Genomic DNA, 18020 nt, shown 5'->3' with positions numbered 1-18020 from the left:
ATCTTCTCACTCTAGCCAATATCATCACGCTGACTGAGTGCACTTCTGTGGGAATCCTGATCAAAGAGGTTCATAGATTTCTTTATGGAGGTGAAAGGGGGAACTATGCATCTGTCTCTGTCCATTCATACGTTAGTCACACACGATATGTCAGACACCACTGGCCTGATTTTAACTAAACTTGGGTAAATGATGCATCTTGCCATAGAGATCCGGCATTTACAAAATACATTTGATAAGCCCAAGGGGGGGTGCTATATTAATCAACTGAAATATGGTTGTGTTACTGTTGCCTTATCTTAATGTACATATTACAAGGCCTCCGTTTACACTTCTGTCCATTATAAATGTGTACATATGATATTCGGTTAGAAAAATAGCATTCAGGGTCTTGTAGATAGAATTTCAGGGAAGTATAATTAAGCATACAGAAAACAAATGACTAAAATACACATTTATCCATTCAACTAACCTATTTGGGTTGGTAGAGTAGATCATTCATGTTAGTAGGCATGTTCTGAGTGACTTGCAGGCCACCAATCTCATCTGACCACATTTATCTATACAACACAAATATCAGAACAGGTGTACAGTAAATCCCATGTAACGATGATAAATAATTTGCTACAGTGCTTGAGCACCAGTGACAATGTTTTTGTTTAAATACACAAGTTTATTTTACAACCCCTTACTTCAATCACTTGTTTCTAAAGCATGAAAAACCTTAGTTTGTAAATAAAATAAAAATGATAATAATAAAAAGCTAATCTAATACAATCAGAGAGTCCAATCAAGTCCAGTGCTGACTGACAAGTCTTGGGAGTGTTTGTGAAATGAGTTAGGCCTACCTTTGCCCTGCCACAAGGACTGCCTGAACTCTGGAACCAGGGCGGCACTCTGGCAGTTCTGGATCTCTGAAAGAGGGTTGTGAGAACTATAAAAGCAGAGAGCCAAAGCAGAGGAATCAGTCTACTGAAAGAGTGAAGAGACCTCTTCTTCTATTTGGAAGGCTTACAGAGCTTCTTCCAACCCATCATGGGGGATACTAAGCTCTGCCTTCTGCTGCTGCTAGGCACCTATGCCTTGGCCCGTAAGTACAGCGCAATTTACACATTGTTTTTGAGGTCCATTTTTGATACATGCTTTTCATTCTCTACAAAGGTTTTTGGTAGTTTTGTGCTACAAGCATCCAGTTGTGTTGAAATAGGTCTACATTTAACAAGAGACGATATAACTAATTCTGGGTAGCTTACATACACTTTTTTAAATTGTCATTGACATATAAGCCTATGTGACTTTGAATTATATATATATATATACATATATATATAATATATATAATGATAATATGCAGATACTCTGAATACATTTTACAGACAGACAATTGCTGTAATGGATGATGTTCTGTGCACTGGTATTTCAACTTTTTTCCTAATCCTTTTTTATTTTCATTATTCACAGAGCAAGATATTGGGAATTCTGAGGGACAATCTCCAACTTGTCTCTGTAAGTTTTTATTTGTATTTATTTAAATGTTAGATGAAGGTAATCTTCCAGTAGATAATGGTCTCTAGGAGGAAATGGGTTTTCAACTTTCAACAAGTTGCAAAATGTCAACGAGAAGAGAGGAGAAACAACCATATTGCTTGCTAGCTAGGAATCAAGCTTCTGGGGATTTTGTTTTACCTCAGGATTACAATTAAAATAGCTACATGGTGTTCCAGACTAAGATACTAAGCAAGTTGTCAATACAACTCTGATATGGAATTTTTGTGAATTCGCCTATAGACTATACTTAATTTGCAAACATTTAAAAAGAGTGAATGAACAGGGTGGGACAAAACTTATGCTTAGCTTTTTCTCTGATAAAATTCTGATAATTTTCGTACACTAATTCTGACGTCATCAGAACCCAAAACAGGATATCAAACAAAAAAGGAGAGTAATTTTGTGAGAAGTTATCACTGCTTGTTAAAACCATAGAGGAATAGGCAAATCTTTGTTTCAACTCCTTGTAGTCTAGTACTCACAACGGTTCTAGGGAACATTACTTCACCTAGGTCTACTCAATTTGCACTGGTCTCAGCTAAAATGTGTGACTTTGAACTCGATGATGAGATCATCGATCAGTGTCATGTTGACTTGCCAAATGTCAACACTATCAATTTTATCATAGGAAAGGTAGAGTCCAGAACTCCTTATCTCACTAGAGATTAGATGTCTTTCATAACATGTCCCTACGTATTGCTCCCTTTTTCTCATAACTGTAATTGCAACGTTAGTAATTTATGTCCCCTTATTTCTAGTGGCAAAGAGGTTCAAGAACTTCAGAAGATTTCTGTACCAGTATGAAGCTGAGACACTTAACGGCGTAAATGGAGCTACCAACCTCAAGAATGGCCCTAAAGTAACCTGCAAGGTACGTGACAGACAGCTGAGCCCTGAGCCCTCCAGCAACTCCGGGCTCTCACTCAACTTCCATTCCTCCCTTACAGAAGGGGACATTAAAGGGACAGTCCTCTGACCGTTCCTTTTCTCCTTCTCACAGGTCGAAATTGATGTGCCCCAAACATGCAGTTTCATCCTGCGCACCTCAGAGTGCTCCCTGAGCGAGGTCGTCCACGTCGACACAGAGGGTTCTGCTGTGTTTGCGCCCGCTGCTGGTGCTGAGGCTTTCCAGGCTGCCATGGCGAAGTACGCTATCACGTCACTCTTATCCCACAGCGATTTACAGACCTTTTCTATTGCTTGATAACCCTTGATGATAGAATAAGAGTATACTTAGTGGCTCTGATGAAAGTTTGACTACCGAAAGATCAACGTAAATAAATAGAAAATTGTGCATTGATCCTGAATGTGCGGAGATTCCTTTTCATTTCAGAATAAGAGTAGACGAAATAAGATGATCACTCCTTTATTGTCCAGGAACCCCCTGAAGGTCATGGTTGAGGGACAGACAGGTGTGAAACTCTTCCCTGAGGAGGATGAGACCACCACCATCTTAAACATCAAGAGGGGAATTGTCTCAGCCCTTATCGTGCCTGCCTTGGAGGAAGAGAAGAACAAGGACATGGTAAGAGCTGACCAAGGCAATTTCCTCACCTGCCAGCTCACAGCCAATTAGTCAGTGACGTGACATAACAGTCATCAGGTCCATATAGGTCTGGGTCATCAAGGCAATTTGATTTTGTTTGTGATGTATCAAGATACAAATTACATAATAAACAGATAAGATGCCGCAATCTAGGGTGATAAATACCAAACAACAAGTTGTTACAATGACTACCTAGAATGACTGCACCATAGATAAAGCTGCAGGTCAAAGTCCTTAATAGCTTCATCTCAAAACTGTGTGTCCATCTTATTGAGTTGACCATTCTAGATCTATAATCTGTAAATATCCTTCTTGGTACCAGTCATGTGACAAGGAATCACAGAAACCAAAGTATATTGTGTTAACCTAATAATCGAAATGGATGCATGTTCGTCATTTACTTTAACAAAAACTCTCTCAACGTTCAGGCCACCCTTCATGGAGTCTGTGGCACCAACTTCGCTGTCAATTCCAAAGAAGACATTGCCACTGACGTGACCATCACCAGGGACCTGTCCAAATGCGACAGCTTCATTGCCCAGAGGGACCACACCAGCCCCCTGGCTATCATCTCTGGCATGGTTAGAGGGAGGGGAAAAGTGCAAAAAGAGAACTTTATGGCCATCATTTACAAAAAAACATTTGGTCATTCTTCGATTAAGCATTACATTTTAATAGAATATCATATCATAAATTGGCCACGGGCCAATTTTCTTCTTGAGCGGATAGTCACGGGGCCCGAACATAATTGCAAATAATTTGTAGACTGCAAATTTACCGCAAGATGCCCAAACAGATTAAAATATTTGACTAAAACATCATTGCTTACATTTGTACACATTCACATATCTCTATATTATTGTTGGAAATACTTTGGAGCAGATTTCCCAAATTAAAATCACTTGGAGCTGATTTGCTGGTATTTTTAGTCTTTTATGGCCAACAATTTAAAAAATATATAACTCACTTTTTTAAACTTTTTTTTTACTTGGGGGGACAAATAAAATCACGTCAGTTGGGGAACCTTGATTTACACCATAAACCCATCATGATTATTGTTCCTGACAAAGTGTTTAATTGTGCTTCCCTGTCAACAGCAATACCCACTGTCCAAGCTGATCAGCAGCACCCAGACTTGCAACTACAAGTTTGACAACCAGAAAAAGCACATGACTGCTGGATCCTGCACAGAGAAGCACATCTTCCTCCCTTTCTCCCACCAGTAAATCCAGGCAACTTCAATCTGTTTAATCCTATGAACAGAATACTGAGTCTGCAATGATTTGACCCAGGCCAGTTTAGAATTCGTCACATGTTCTTCAATCCTCTTCCTAAATGCAGGACTGAGTATGGAGTGTCAACACTGGTCAAACAGACTTTGACTCTCCTGGAGACTAGCAAGATCAACGAAAGAGTTTTCAACCACAGTAAGAATTGACACTGGACAAAATTCGTCTTTTACTCAAATGATAAACAGAATGTGTACTGTACCAGGCGGCCTTTACAGAATAACCTTTAAAACTAAATGTCTTCTATCTTACTCTCTAAAGATGAGGCCAACCTCAAGGGTTTACCCATGGAGGCTGCTGAGGACAAAGCTGCCGTCCAGACAGCAGATGCTGCTCTTGCCACCTTGAGGGAACTGAGCACCCTGTCCGAGACCAACCAGGGCCACCAGCGCGCCAGCACCTTCCAGAGACTCGTGTCTGAGCTCCGGGGACTGAAGGGTGAGGCTATGAGCCCTGCCGTCCCTGAGATGGTGTTCGTATCGGACACCCTGACCTGGCAGGCCCTGGCCCAGTGCGGTACTCCTGAGTGTAGCAGCGCCATGCTCCAGCACCTCAGGACCTTCGAGCCTGAAGCTATGGAAGTCGACGCCGCCGTCTATGCCCTGGGACTCCTGCCCAACCCCTCCCGCCTCCTTGTCAAAGACATGCTCAGCATGGCTCAGTACAAACAGAGCAAGCCCATCATGTTTGCTTTAGGCAATGTCGTCAGAAAGTAAGTCCAAAATGTATACTCTACTTGGTTATTGACTGATAGACAATGACTGACGGTTTCAATTTAGTTTAATAAACATTATGGTTCAAATGTTCATTGCCACCCTCTTGTTTTGTGTTACTAGGCTCTACCAGGCTGAGGGCAAAGTCACCCCCGAGATTGCTGCTGTGTCTGAGTTCCTTGTCTCCCTTTTGGGTGCTGATTGTGCTGGAGAAAAGGAGCTGACCTTCCTGACCCTGAGGGTATGTTGTCACCTGTTGCTCAACTAATTAGATTCTTCTTCCCACCTAATCACATGACATGGAAAGCTTGACTTATTTGACTGTTTATCTGACTCTCTCTCTCTTTATTTGTAATGGACTCCAGATTATTGGCAACATAGGAGAAGCCATGGAGGCCACCGACGCTACCGTGAAGACCACCCTGCTGAAGTGCATGAGACAGCCCACCACAACCCTGCAGGTCCAGCTCGCTGCCATCCAGGCCTTCAGGCGCATGTCTGTAACCGATGAGGTAAACTATATTCAAACTCCAAAATTAACTTGAAGGACTAAAAAGGAGTGTAGGAGTGCTGATCTAGGATCAGGTCCCCATATAATGTTTTTCATTATGATCTAAATAAATAGACAAGCTGATCCTATATCAGCACTCCTGAGACATGTGAATAAGGGCCATGCACTGCTATACTGTGGCACACATTCTCCTTTCAAAAATACATTGACTAATTAGCTGCCATTTTGTTTTTCCTTTCCAGGTGCGCTCTAACCTCCAGAGGGTGAGCTCATACGCTAAGGGTGCTGTGCAGAAGAGACTGGCAGCCTACCTGATTCTGATGAGGACACCTGAGGCAAGTGACCTGGAGCTGGTGAAGAAAATACTGAAGGCGTCGATGCAGGAGCAGAAACCAGACGTCCAGGAGCAGAATGCGCAGGTCAAGGCCTTCGTGACCTCTCACATCTACAACATCATCCACTCCAATGACCCCGAGACCATAAAGTATGTATACTTTTTGATAATATTATACAAAAAAAGTTAAGTATCTAGTGTTAGTACTGATCTTTAATATTCTGTGATCCTAATCCCCAGGCTGGGCGAAAAGATCCTTGATGTCCTCGCTGACCCTACCATTGCAACCACTCATGGTGACTACACTACTATGTCTCGCAACTACAAGATGGATGCTGCCATGAACAACATGAAGACCAGCATGCAAGGAAACATGATCTTTGATCCCACCAGCCAACTGCCCAAGGAGATCATGCTTGAGACTACCCTGAAGGCTTTCGGCTATAACATGGACATGTGGGAGGTATGTAATAACAGAAATATGTTTTTATGTCTAGTAACTCATATTAACAGGTTTGTAGTGTGATTTTTGTTATATCCACTCTACATTGCATTGGCTGTTTTTTTGTCTATAGATTGGCATGGAGGGAAAAGACTTTGAGCCAACCATTGAGGCTCTGTTCGGAAAGAGCGGGTTCTTCCCTGACACCATATCCAAGGCTATGTACTGGGCTGGAGACAAGATGCCAGACCAGGTGAACGAGGTTCTGAAGAACTTCGCTGCCCCATTGAAGAATGAGAAAACAAAGGTGATTACCATACATCTTGTAAAAAAAATATATATTACTCCACTGCATTCAGTTTGTGGTACGATTGTCATTGTTAACTCTTCTCAAATATTTTCTTCAGGTCCCAGAGAACATCATGAGGGAGATTATACGCAACTTCAACAAGCTGGCGAAGGATCTGCAGGCTCAGGAGTCCCCTGAAGCCATGGCCTATCTAAGGATCATGGGAACTGAGCTTGGATACATCAAGGGCAGCGAGCTGAAGGGCATTGCCCAATACGCAGCCATGTACGCTGAGATCCTCCTCAAGGACATGCCCACAAAGGTAATTCACATGTTTACATATATGTGTACCTCCAAGTGTGAAGAACTCTCTTGTTTTATTTCCAGATAAGAACAATTTAATGTTAATAAAAATGTTCAAGAATGTATGACTTGTCGCTTTGGATAACAGCATCTGCTGAATGGTATATTTTATATGTATTTATTGTTATTGTCATTGATTACATTTCTTCCTGGGTTTAGTTCATGCAGAAGATGGTGGCAGGCACTGACAATGAAGTGTTTGCCCATTACATCTTCATGGACAACAAGTTTTCCCTGTCAACTGCCTCTGGCTTCCCTCTGAAGTTCTCTCTGTCCGGTACCTTTGCTCCTGGAGCTAAGGGTGGCCTGCGCTTTCACCGCAACATGGTAAATATCTCACTCACTGTTCTCTGCTATCTTCCTGCACTCAATCAACATTCTTTCACAAGATTCTAATTCCATTTTTTGTTGAGTTTTCAGTAACAGTAGTTTTCATACTATTAATACATTTGTATCGAATTGTTTGTAGACATTTATAAAAATTCTCAAGTATTTGTAATAAACATTTTTAATAATAATATATGAAACATTTATAATAATGAAGGCATTTATACATAAGAGTTTTCTAATGGGCCTCTCACTGCTTTCTTTTAACAGCAGGAAGTGTCCTTCATGCCCTCTGTGGGAGTGGAGTTTGTGACCCAGATGGGAGTACACATCCCTGAGTTTACTAGCTCCGTTGTGGAGATGCACACCAACATGTACCACGAAAGCGCCGTCAACGCCAAGATCACCATGGAGCAGAACCAGATCAAGCTGGGTATCCCTGCTCCTCAGGGCTCCACCCAGCTCTTCAGAGTCAGGTACATAAAAAACAACCAAAACAAATTCAAATTTTCAATCGAGTAAATGTATCACATGATTTGTTATTTATTTTTGTTCTTTTGCTTTTCTTCAACAACAGCAACAGAATGCTGACAGTTTCCTCTGGCCAGGCTACTCTGATCCCCCCCATGGATGAGGGCAGGACCAACGTCGTGAACTGCAACCCTCTCTTCTCTGGAGTGAAGTACTGCACCACCATCCGTTACAACTTAGCTGGTGACAACGCTGCTGCTCCTTATTTCCCTCTCAATGGAGAGACTAAGTAAGTACAACATTTGAGGGAGTCTGGATGTGTTTATGGAAGGATATTGCTAATGCACCATGTATGAAGATCAAACGAGCATCATACTGAACAACATTCTCTCTGTTCTAGGTTTGCTCTTGATATCGAGCCCACTGACGAGGTCTCTGAGTACACCGCCACCTTCGCCTATGACCTCCTTAGCGAGGGAAAGGAGGGACGCCAGAAGGTTGACACCGTGAGGATGACACTTAGAGCGGAGGGTAGGAACATCTGTCCAAGCACTACATTTCCCATGGTTCATACTGTTTGGTGTGAGTCAGTGGTTAAAATCAACTCACTCTCTTCCTCCTTGTTTCCCTAGGTGCTAAACCCACTGAGGCCACCGCCACCATGAAGTACAACAGGAACAGGAACATCCTGACCACCAACGTCCAGATCCCCGACTATGATGTGGAGGCTGGAATCAGGATTGGTCTCACCGACAGCAGAGCCAATGGAAAGTCCATCACCATCGACATCACCAACAAGAACATCCCTCAGCTATCTCTAATTGGCCGCGCCAAGTAAGTAAACGCAAAAGCCCTCCCCTTTAGCCACATTCATTGGTGCATGTCTTCATAGATCGGCACATGTTGGAAATGAATTGAATCTCTAAGAGATTCTGATGGTTTTCTTTCCTCCAGGCTTGAGGCCATGAGCGACAGTATGCTGCAGGTCCAGCTGGTTGTCCCTGCCCTCAAGACTGACGCAGTTATCACTGCCACTATGAAGAGTGCAGAGGAACTCACCCTGGAGCTCAGGAGTGATATCAAGCTCCCCGAGACCACCTCCATTCAGGGAGTCATCTTCAAATACGGTACACTGATTCTACAAATTCATAATACACCATTGTGTAGGGAGGAGGTCTATCTTTATGTGGTATGTTTATTTGACTAGTATGCAATAGACATAAGGTTCAAAGTTGAATGTACTAATAATACAACATGTTTTCCTTTTAGATGAGAACAAGGTTGAGGTTCAGCTGGTGTCCGACATGGGCTCTGAGATCCAAAAGGTCATCCCTCATACCGAAGCCCTCCAGGCACGGCTGAAGCAGCTCTCTGAGGACATCCTGGACAAGCAGGTGGTCAAGACCGACATGAAACTGCGTCAAATCTTCACCAAATCTCTTGAGGTAAGACAACACCCAAATCCTTTTCGTACAGTCTCCTCAATTCTTTTCATGTTTTATTCTTCCATAGAAGTCAAACCAATGGTGGCAGATCAACGCATAACAAAATAGTTTTTTAACAGGCCTTCAACATTTGGATGGACAAGATCACCTTTGATGTTCCCATGGTTGAGACACTGAAGGACAACATGCCAGAGCTGGCGATGCCCACAATGCCCGAAAGACTGTTCCTGAAATCGTAAGTACATCTGAAAGCAGTAAACTCTTTTGGGGGTCTATTTTCTATAGAGCCTAGTAATTTTCTATGTGATGTCAGTGTCCAGTATCATAGTCTGATAATAACAAACTAGTTGCATTATTTCATTCCTTCAACAGTGAGAGCACATTCAAATACCAGTTCAACAAGAACCGTGTTACCATCACCATCCCCATGCCATTCGGAGGAAAGTCATCTGAGGAGCTGAGGATCCCTGCCATGCTGACCACCCCACATCTGTCCGTGCCCCAGGTCGGTTTGGAGCTTGCCTCCAAGGAGGTCCAGGTCCCCACCTTCTCCATCCCCAATGACTACAAGCTCACTGTGCCACTCTTCGGAATGGTTGAAGTGTTTGCTAAGGTGAACAGCAACTACTATAACTGGGAGGGAATGGTCTCCGGTGGCAACAACTCTGTGGAGAGCCCCAGCTACATTGCCAAGTTTAAGGTGGTGGCTGACAGTCCCATTGAACTCCTCGCTTTCACATCTGAAGGTAAACCTTTTCTCTTAACTTTTTTTTAACCTTTTTGATTTTTATAACCTTAACAAAAGTTCATTGAACTTCCAAATCAGAAATGTTTAGTAGTTTTACAGATTGCCATATTATCATGTTTGGAAAGGAAGAAACATGTTACATAATAACTTAAAATTAGGTTATACAATATAACCTACCTTGAGTCAGTTTGACTGATTTACCTTGTGTGTACTATAGTGACTTCATGTCCCTTGTTTTGTCTCATTACAGGAACTGCCCTCATCACTGACGTGCCAGAAGACTCTCTGAATGTGATTTTGAATGGTTCCCTGAGCCACAAGCTCATTGACACCAGCTTTGAGGTAATGGAAACCGTCAGTGTGTCAGACAAAGTGAGAGCCACAGGAAACCACAAGATTCAGGTCTTTAGCCCTCTGGGTCTGCAGACATCCTTGGACATCACTTCGCAGGCCTCCTTGGCCTCTGACATGCTCATTGGAGATGCTAACATGGATGGTAGTGTAACCCTTGGATCCGTGACCGCCAGCACCACCTATTCCCAGTCTTTCTCTTTCGAACACATGAAGAAAGAAGCCAGAGCCGAGTCCACACTGAGGGTGAACTCCCCAATCCTGGAGATTGTCAACAAGCTCAAGGCCGGCTATGCTAATGAGCAGCTTCTGATTGAGTCCAATACCAACCTGAACAACGACCCCATTAAGCACACCACCAAGTTCAGCATCAGCTACAAAGAGGCCCAGCTGATGATCCAGTCCAACTCTGTGACCAAGGCTGAAGAGAAAATTATCCGCAGCAAAGTGGACTTCACCGCCTCCAGGGATGAAGCCATCATCAGGGTAGAAAACCAGGCTGGTGATACTGAGAATCGTGCCTACTCCCTGCTCTCCGGAGCCCTGAACCCCGCCAGCCTAGAGATCAATGCAGATGCTTCCGTCAATGTCCTCGGCAGCCGCGCCTTCCACAAGGCTGCTCTGACGCTGAACAAGGAAGGTCTAGCAACAAGTGCCACCACCACCGCCCAAAGCAGCCCCATAACCTTCGAGAATGTCTTCAATGGTGGAGTCGATACCACCGGGGCCCATGTGTCCATCAACACCAAGGGGACCTTTGGGGAGACCACCGCCAACCTCAACTTGGAGGGGAAAGTGGCAAGCTCTGAGGTCTACCTAAACAGCATTTTCAAGGGCAATCTCTTCGATGCCAACACCATGAACAGAGTGAACCTGAAGGTGAATGAAGATGGCTTGTCCCTCACCAACAAGCTGGTCGCTGGACTGTATCAGATGGAGACTGAGAACACACACAGCCTGACTCTCACTCTTAAATCTCTAGCCCTCCGCTCCAAGACCGAGAACTTCTTCAACAAGGAGAACACCTACAAGCACGACATCTCTGTCGACATTCAACGCTTGGGTGTTGCTGTGAACTTGAATAACGACCTCAAGATCACAGAGATTAACTTTGTCAACGAGGCTATGTTCAAGGTAGAGGATTACAAGATGGAACTGACCGGCAGCCTGAAGGGAGTCTCTTCCGAAGAGGCCAATTTCAAGCACACTTATGAGATCAGTTTTGCTGACATGACCACCACTGCTAAGTGCAACACCAATGGAAAATATGCACTCTCTCAGATGACACACACCGCTGACCTCGAGATTGCTGGTCTGTCCACCAAGTTCAACAGCGTGGCTAGCATCAACTCTGAAGCATTGAACTTGGACAGCACTGTCAACGTTGTCGCTGAGCCATTCATGGTTGACATTTCTGCTCTATTCAACTCCAACGGAACTCCGAATATGTTTGGAATTCAGAACATTGAGCTGTTCAACCAGTTCCTGTTGAAGGCAGAGCCCCTGGCTTTCTCCCACTCCCACGAATGCAAGGCCTCCACCAGCCTCCAGCTGGAAAATGGAGACTCTGTCAAGACCAACCTGGACAACAAGATAACCAGTCGTCTGACTCCTCAGGAGCAGTATGCCTCAATGAAGATGACATCCAAACTGAATAACCATGAATTCAACCAAGAGCTTAGCGCCTTGAACAATGCTGAAACGATGGGAATGGAGATGACAGGAGCTGTCTTCACCACCATCTTGAACAAGGCCGTTGAAAACGAGGAATACGCCATCTCTGGTTCCCTGAAGTACGAGAAGAATGTTGACAGCCATTTAATTCTGCTGCCATTTGTTGAGCACCTCCCTGCAGTCATTGAACAAGTCAAAATTGCCACGATGATGACAATGAAAAACAGCAAAGGCCTGCTGCTAGATATTGACACCAAATACGAAATTAGAGCAAAGATCCAGGGGAAAGTGGGTGAACTGAAACAAGTTGTTGAGAGCTTCGACATCAACCTGTTCATTCAGGACCTGAAGAACTTCATCAATTCCATTGAAAGCCACATTCCTACACTGATGGCCAAGATTCCCACTGAAGAAATCATGAATGTCCTGAAGTCAATCAGGGACACTATTATGAGGTGGATCAAGAAAAATGACATCACTGGCAAGATAAATGCTGTTTACACCAAAATTGAAGAGATCCTGTCCAATTATGAGGTTGAAAAGATGGTTGAGAACATCATGGATGAGGTTGTGGAAATCATGAAGTCCTACCAGCTCAGAAAACACATTCAGTCAGCAAGCAATGCTCTTAAGTCTATTGATATCCAAGCTATGCTGAACAAAATCATGGCACATGTGAATGAGTTTGTAAATGAACTGAATGCCTTTGACTTCAAGCAAATGGTAGACAACATCAGTGTCTATTTTGATAGACTGACAGAGAAGATCAGGTCTTTTGATTATAACACATTCGCCGAGGAGCTGAAACAGAAAGTCATCGAACTGAGCAGGGTCCCCTGTTTCGGAAAACTCAACGGAGAGTTCAGTGTCATCTCACCTGACTACATTATGAGCACCAATGCTGAGTTCCGGAATGCCACAACAACCGCAGTGACACCAGAGTTCTACGCTATCCTCAAATCTCAGGCCACTTCTACCTTTGATCTGTTCGCCTACACCCTGGATGCCAAAGTTGACATTGCTTTGCCCAAGATGAGCCACCTGTCTGTTTCTGAGAACATCAATATCGTGCACACGGACTTCTCCGTGGACCACCAAGGGACAGTTGCCTTCTACAGCACATCAGTCCAGGCTTCCTCCAAGACCAATGCCAAGGCCACAACTGAGTCCTACACCGCCGAGCTGGTTAGCAATGCCTTCTTCGACATGGAGAATGGAGTCTCTACCACACTGGAGACTACCTACAACCACAATGTGAACCTCCCATTTCTCAACATCTTCAGCAAGGCTGCCATAACCCAGAAGGCAGTTGCTCTCCTGGAAGGTGGCATTGTCACTCTGACTCTTACCAATGAGGGTAACGGTAAATCTGCCATCCAGGATTACTCAGATGAAGGAACCCACAAGTATGACATGCAGATTGTAATGAACCTCAACACTGTCAAACTGATCTTCACTGGGGTAACCGACACCAACAACCTGAAAATGAAGCAGAATGTGAATGCTGAAGCCAGCATTTTCAGTCACATCATCATTGAAGCCAACACTGAGACCGAAACTCCCTTCATCAAAAGCAGTGTTGCTGAGCTGAAAGCAGAGGCTAAGGTGCAGGATCTGAAAATTGAGGTATCTGCCAACTGCAACACAGAGCTGGTAGGCAAAGTTGAGGGAATTATTTCCAACTCAATCAACTTCATCGCTACACCCTATGAGTTTGTGTTTGACACCAAGAACAAGGAAAACACCAAGGTTGCGCTTCCCTTCAAGCTGACTGGAAAGATTGATCTTCAGAATGACTTTGCCTTTAACCTCAACTCTGGAGTGCAGCAGGCTAGCTGGACTGGACTGGCACGATTCAACCAGTACAAATACTCACACTACTTCACAATGGACAATGGTGAGCAGGAAATCCACGTCTTCGCCCAGATCAATGGAGAAGTGAACCTTGATGTGTTGAAGGAGCCCATCTCCATTCCCAAGAGAGCTGTAGAATTCATAGGTAGGACTGAGTTCTCTCTGTGGGAGGACACCGGTCTGAGTGTGCTCTTGACCACACCTCAGCAGACCTTTGACATGGACACCAAGCTCACATACAAGAAGAACCCTGAGATGATCACCATTGGCATTGACATGGAGCCAATCTTCAATGCCATCAACAAGCACACCAGGAGTCTGAACAAGAACATGATCGTTGGAAGGGACAAGGCTGTTGCCATTCTCTCTACCTCATTTGACCAGGCAAAGGCAGAGTACGAGAAATACAACATTGAGCTACCCAAAACTCTCACTGTTCCGGCACACATAGTTCCAGTGCTGAATATTGAAGTGTCTGGTTTCACCATTCCTGTGCCTGACTTCAGTCTCATCACAATGCCTACTATGCATGTTCCATCTGCTCTTAGCAAGCTGACCCTGCCAAAAATCACTCTGCCCAAAATGCAGAGCAACATCATGATCCCTATCTTCGGTGACCTGACCTACGAGTTCTCCATGAAGACAGCTGTGCTGACAGTGAAGGCAAATGCTGCTGTCCTCAATCAGGATGACATCATTGTCCGATTTGACGCTTCCTCCACCTCTGAGTTTGATGCTCTGAAGGCCAAGATTGATGGTAGCGCCACCTTGAACAGGAACAATGGATTGAAACTGGCCTCTATCCTGAATTTGGAAGCGATGTATGTTGAGGGCAGTCATGACAGCACCATCAGCCTCAATAGCAATGGTATGGATGCCTCCATCACAAATACAGCTACCCTCTGGACTCTGGAAGTCAACCAAGAGGTCTTCGGAAATGCCCAGGAAGGCCTCATCATCTCTGTGTCTTCTCCAAATGCCGGACTCCTAGGACTCCAGCTGCAGGCCAAGAAAACACCCCAAGTGAAAGGAAGACTCTACGGCAGATACCCGGTAAGACTCATGTACATTTCAATGACTTGATAAGTACTGTTTGCAATGTGTTCATGACAGCCATGTAGAGCATGTTACAATGCTGTTTCACTCACTTATTACTGTTTTTGTTTTCATTCTCTCATGCAGTCTGAACCCACCACTGATGTGGAGATCATGGCCCTGAAAATGTCTGTGATCAACTCTGAGAAGCTGAACATTCAGACCACCTGGAATATGGAGGTTCCCACTGAGATGCTCCTGGTAGTGAAGGCGAAGGTGCCTGAGATCATGTCAGCAGTTTGCATGGAGGATATCCTGTCTGCTCCCCAGAAGATAGCCGACAGACTTGAGGGTAGTATGGAACAGATCACGGATCAGGGCAAGGTCATCTACAAGAGGGCTGCAGAAAACATTGCAGCTATGGATCTTACAGCCATCACAGACAAGCTCTCCAACAGTGTCATTTTCGTCCTCAGGCAGTACCAGAAGAATGTTCAGGTTTTGCTCGATGCTGCCATCAAGTTCCTGAGAGAGACCCAGTTCCAGATGCCTGGACTTGAGGGAAAGATGTCCGGTCTTGAGGCCTACCAGAAACTGAGTAGATTATTTGCTGAATTGGTTGAGCAAGCTATCAAGAAGGTTCCAGAATTCTTTGCCTCCCATGGTGCAGCTCTCCTTGAACAGATCAGAAACATCAAATTCACACTTCCTGGCTCCAGCAACCTGGTCAGCGGGAGAGAAATCCTGGATGACCTGATGGCTGCCATTGAGAAGATTCAGAAGCAGGTGATCATCATTGTGAAGAGAGTCGGAGATATCCCTCTGGAGGATATTGTGAGCAGGCTGTCTGCATTCCTGCGCTTAACCGTGCAGAAAACCGAAGAGCTCATTGTCTCCCTGAAATCTCAGGATATGGAGAAACTTACCGTGTGGATGAGTGACGTCTTCAGCAAAGCCATCGACTCCCATGCCATGTCTGATATTGCACAGCAGATCGAGGAAGCCAAGAGAATTATCCGAGAATATCGCGACCTCTTTGCTGAAATGTCCATTGAGCAGCTCAATGCTGACATCCAGTCTTGGATTGACTCCGTGATTCAGAGTATTAATGCCATCCACATCAAGGTCACTGAGTTCCTTCAGGACATTACCAGAAATGCTGGGTCTTTTGTGACAGTGAGTGACAAACAGATGGACATTGAAATTCCTATTCCATTCATTGCTCAGCGTAACATGTAAAACATATATGCCCAATTCATTGGCTTTCAACTTACAAACATAACTGTTATTCTCATGTAGCCTATTCATATTATAATGCATTTCCATTTATTTTTTGTAAGTTAATAATTTAGTTTATTATTCACAAGTTAAGACAGCCAACTTAACTGGTTTAATTTTGCTCCCTATGTGTCTTGTTCTTTTTAAAAACTTGAAAGAAAAACATGAATAAAGACCATTTGATGCAAATGACGAGATACATTTTTCTATATCACTCCCCACCCATTCATAACCTTACATCTATCTTGCTCGGCCAAGATCAATAACATTAACAGATCAAGCCTATGTTGTCTTGGGTTCTTGGTGGGTCTCTCTGATTTTGGTCAAATACCTTATGAAACAGCTTTTTAATTAAATAAAATGTACTATGATAATACACTATAATACACTGTTATGTATTTAATGTACTTGATCTATTTATAAACATAATTAGCTACAATACAACAACTATATACACTGCTCAAAAAAATAAAGGGAACACTTAAACAACAGAATGTAACTCCAAGTCAATCACACTTCTGTGAAATCAAACTGTCCACTTAGGAAGCAACACTGATTGACAATACATTTCACATGCTGTTGTGCAAATGGAATAGACAACAGGTGGAAATTATAGGCATTTAGCAAGACACCCCCAATAAAGGAGTGGATCTGCAGGTGGTGACCAGACCACTTCTCAGTTCCTATGCTTCCTGGCTGATGTTTTGGTCACTTTTGAATGCTGGCGGTGCTTTCACTCTAGTGGTAGCATGAGACGGAGTCTACAACCCACACAAGTGGCTCAGGTAGTGCAGCTCATCCAGGATGGCACATCAATGCGAGCTGTGGCAAGAAGGTTTGCTGTGTCTGTCAGCGTAGTGTCCAGAGCATGGAGGCGCTACCAGGAGACAGGCCAGTACATCAGGAGACGTGGAGGAGGCCGTAGGAGGTCAACAACTCAGCAGCAGGACCGCTACCTCCGCCTTTGTGCAAGGAGGAGCACTGCCAGAGCCCTGCAAAATGACCTCCAGCAGGCCACAAATGTGCATGTGTCTGCTCAAATGGTCAGAAACAGACTCCATGAGGGTGGTATGAGGGCCCGACGTCCACAGGTGGGGGTTGTACTTACAGCCCAACACCGTGCAGGACGTTTGGCATTTGCCAGAGAACACCAAGATTGGCAAATTCGCCACTGGCGCCCTGTGCTCTTCACAGATGAAAGCAGGTTCACACTGAGCACATGTGACAGACGTGACAGTCTGGAGACGCCGTGGAGAACGTTCTGCTGCCTGCAACATCCTCCAGCATGACCTGTTTGGCGGTGGGTCAGTCATGGTGTGGGGTGGCATGTCTTTGGGGGGCCGCACAGCCCTCCATGTGCTCGCCAGAGGTAGCATGACTGCCATTAGGTACCGAGATGAGATCCTCAGGCCCATTGTGAGACCATATGCTGGTGTGGTTGGCCCTGGGTTCCTCCTAATGCAAGACAATGCTAGACCTCATGTGGCTGGAGTGTGTCAGCAGTTCCTGCAAGAGGAAGGCATTGATGCTATGGACTGGCCCACCCGTTCCCCAGACCTGTATCCAATTGAGCACATCTGAGACATCATGTCTCGCTCCATCCACCAACGTCATGTTGCACCACAGACTGTCCTGGAGTTGGCGGATGCTTTAGTCCAGGTCTGGGAGGAGATCCCTCAGGAGACCATCCGCTACCTCATCAGGAGCATGTCCAGGCATTGTAGGGAGGTCATACAGGCACGTGGAGGCCACACACACTACTGAGCCTCATTTTGACTTGTTTTAAGGACATTACATCAAAG

At 44.5% G+C, this 18020-nt stretch overlaps 1 protein-coding gene across 1 annotated transcript; it reads left to right on the top strand.

The window, feature by feature from the left end:
• The first annotated feature begins 960 nt into the window (after nt 1–960).
• Nucleotides 961–16407, top strand: LOC135506161 (apolipoprotein B-100-like). Its single transcript, XM_064925627.1, has 26 exons — nt 961–1090; nt 1462–1506; nt 2307–2419; nt 2549–2694; nt 2926–3073; nt 3523–3675; nt 4192–4316; nt 4436–4521; nt 4645–5095; nt 5220–5337; nt 5462–5608; nt 5850–6091; nt 6182–6404; nt 6517–6690; nt 6791–6994; nt 7195–7362; nt 7633–7838; nt 7940–8122; nt 8234–8364; nt 8466–8667; nt 8788–8960; nt 9103–9278; nt 9398–9513; nt 9651–10024; nt 10277–14958; nt 15088–16407. Exons 1-26 carry the CDS (start codon nt 1036–1038, stop codon nt 16177–16179), a joined length of 9933 nt encoding a protein of 3310 aa, XP_064781699.1. The 5' UTR covers nt 961–1035; the 3' UTR covers nt 16180–16407.
• Nucleotides 16408–18020: the final 1613 nt, after the last annotated feature.

Source organism: Oncorhynchus masou, chromosome 19, assembly GCF_036934945.1.
Source record: "Oncorhynchus masou masou isolate Uvic2021 chromosome 19, UVic_Omas_1.1, whole genome shotgun sequence".
In the NCBI taxonomy this organism is placed as follows: domain Eukaryota; kingdom Metazoa; phylum Chordata; class Actinopteri; order Salmoniformes; family Salmonidae; genus Oncorhynchus; species Oncorhynchus masou.
Note: the sequence above shows the minus strand (reverse complement) of the source record. Positions and strands in the feature narration are given on the sequence as shown.

What these genes read in the sequence shown, in the direction of transcription:
- LOC135506161 (XM_064925627.1), top strand. Translation starts at nt 1,036, where the DNA reads ATGGGGGATACTAAGCTCTGCCTTCTGCTGCTGCTAGGCACCTATGCC. An exon ending in TTAGGCAATGTCGTCAGAAA is followed by an intron (nt 5,096 to 5,219) that starts GTAAGTCCAAAA and finishes TTGTGTTACTAG; the next exon opens with GCTCTACCAGGCTGAGGGCA. An exon ending in TGAAGAATGAGAAAACAAAG is followed by an intron (nt 6,691 to 6,790) that starts GTGATTACCATA and finishes TATTTTCTTCAG; the next exon opens with GTCCCAGAGAACATCATGAG.